At 63.9% G+C, this 638-nt stretch overlaps 1 protein-coding gene across 1 annotated transcript; it reads right to left on the reverse strand.

Annotated features, from left to right (window-relative positions):
• Positions 1-9: 9 nt before the first annotated feature.
• Positions 10-482, reverse strand: H696_05859 (hypothetical protein; the record flags this gene model as incomplete). Its single annotated transcript, XM_009499658.1, has 1 exon — positions 10-482. A coding segment is annotated over one exon (471 nt), but the record flags the coding sequence as incomplete, so codon positions are not given.
• Positions 483-638: the final 156 nt, after the last annotated feature.

A 638-nucleotide genomic window follows, 5' to 3' on the forward strand; every position in this document is an offset into this window, starting at 1 on the left:
CGCGTGTACTCGCCCAGCGTCAGCCGGCCCAAACCCTCCGGCCGGGTAAGTTGCCGCACCGGCCGCCCGTCGGAAAGCGGCAATACCACCCCCGGCTCGTAGTACCTGATGTACCAGCGGAGTCGATTGGTCGGCATCGTCAACTGCTTGGCCATGTCCCGGAGACTGTGTCGGCGTTCTTGCAACAGCTCTCGCATGCGGGCCACCTTCTTCGCCGGCAACTCCCCCCGCAGATGGACGATATACTCCGGGCATAGGTCCGGTCCGTGCAGGACGATCGACGAAGGATGCGCACGTGACGATTTGTGGATCTCCTGCAGCGAGGGCACCGGCACCTTCTGCAGCCCTGCCACCAATGCCCCTCGCAGGGCTTCCATCTTTGGGGCTGGCAAATGCGACACCCTCACATCTCCATGCTCCGGGAAGTGCCTGTCGATGGCTCTAGACAAGGATGGCGAGTGGCTCGAAAGGAGCAACGCCATTGCCCCCCTCGACAGGGGAGGATCCACGGTCAGCAGGTGCCCCAGCCGGCCGATGCAGATGCTCCGATCCCACACTGGCTTGGCCAGGATCTCCGGCGCATGCTCCTCCAGCAGTTCCTCCACTTGCTTCGGCGGTAAGCGCACCAGTCGCGGTAG

Source organism: Fonticula alba, assembly GCF_000388065.1.
Source record: "Fonticula alba strain ATCC 38817 unplaced genomic scaffold supercont2.15, whole genome shotgun sequence".
In the NCBI taxonomy this organism is placed as follows: domain Eukaryota; order Rotosphaerida; family Fonticulaceae; genus Fonticula; species Fonticula alba.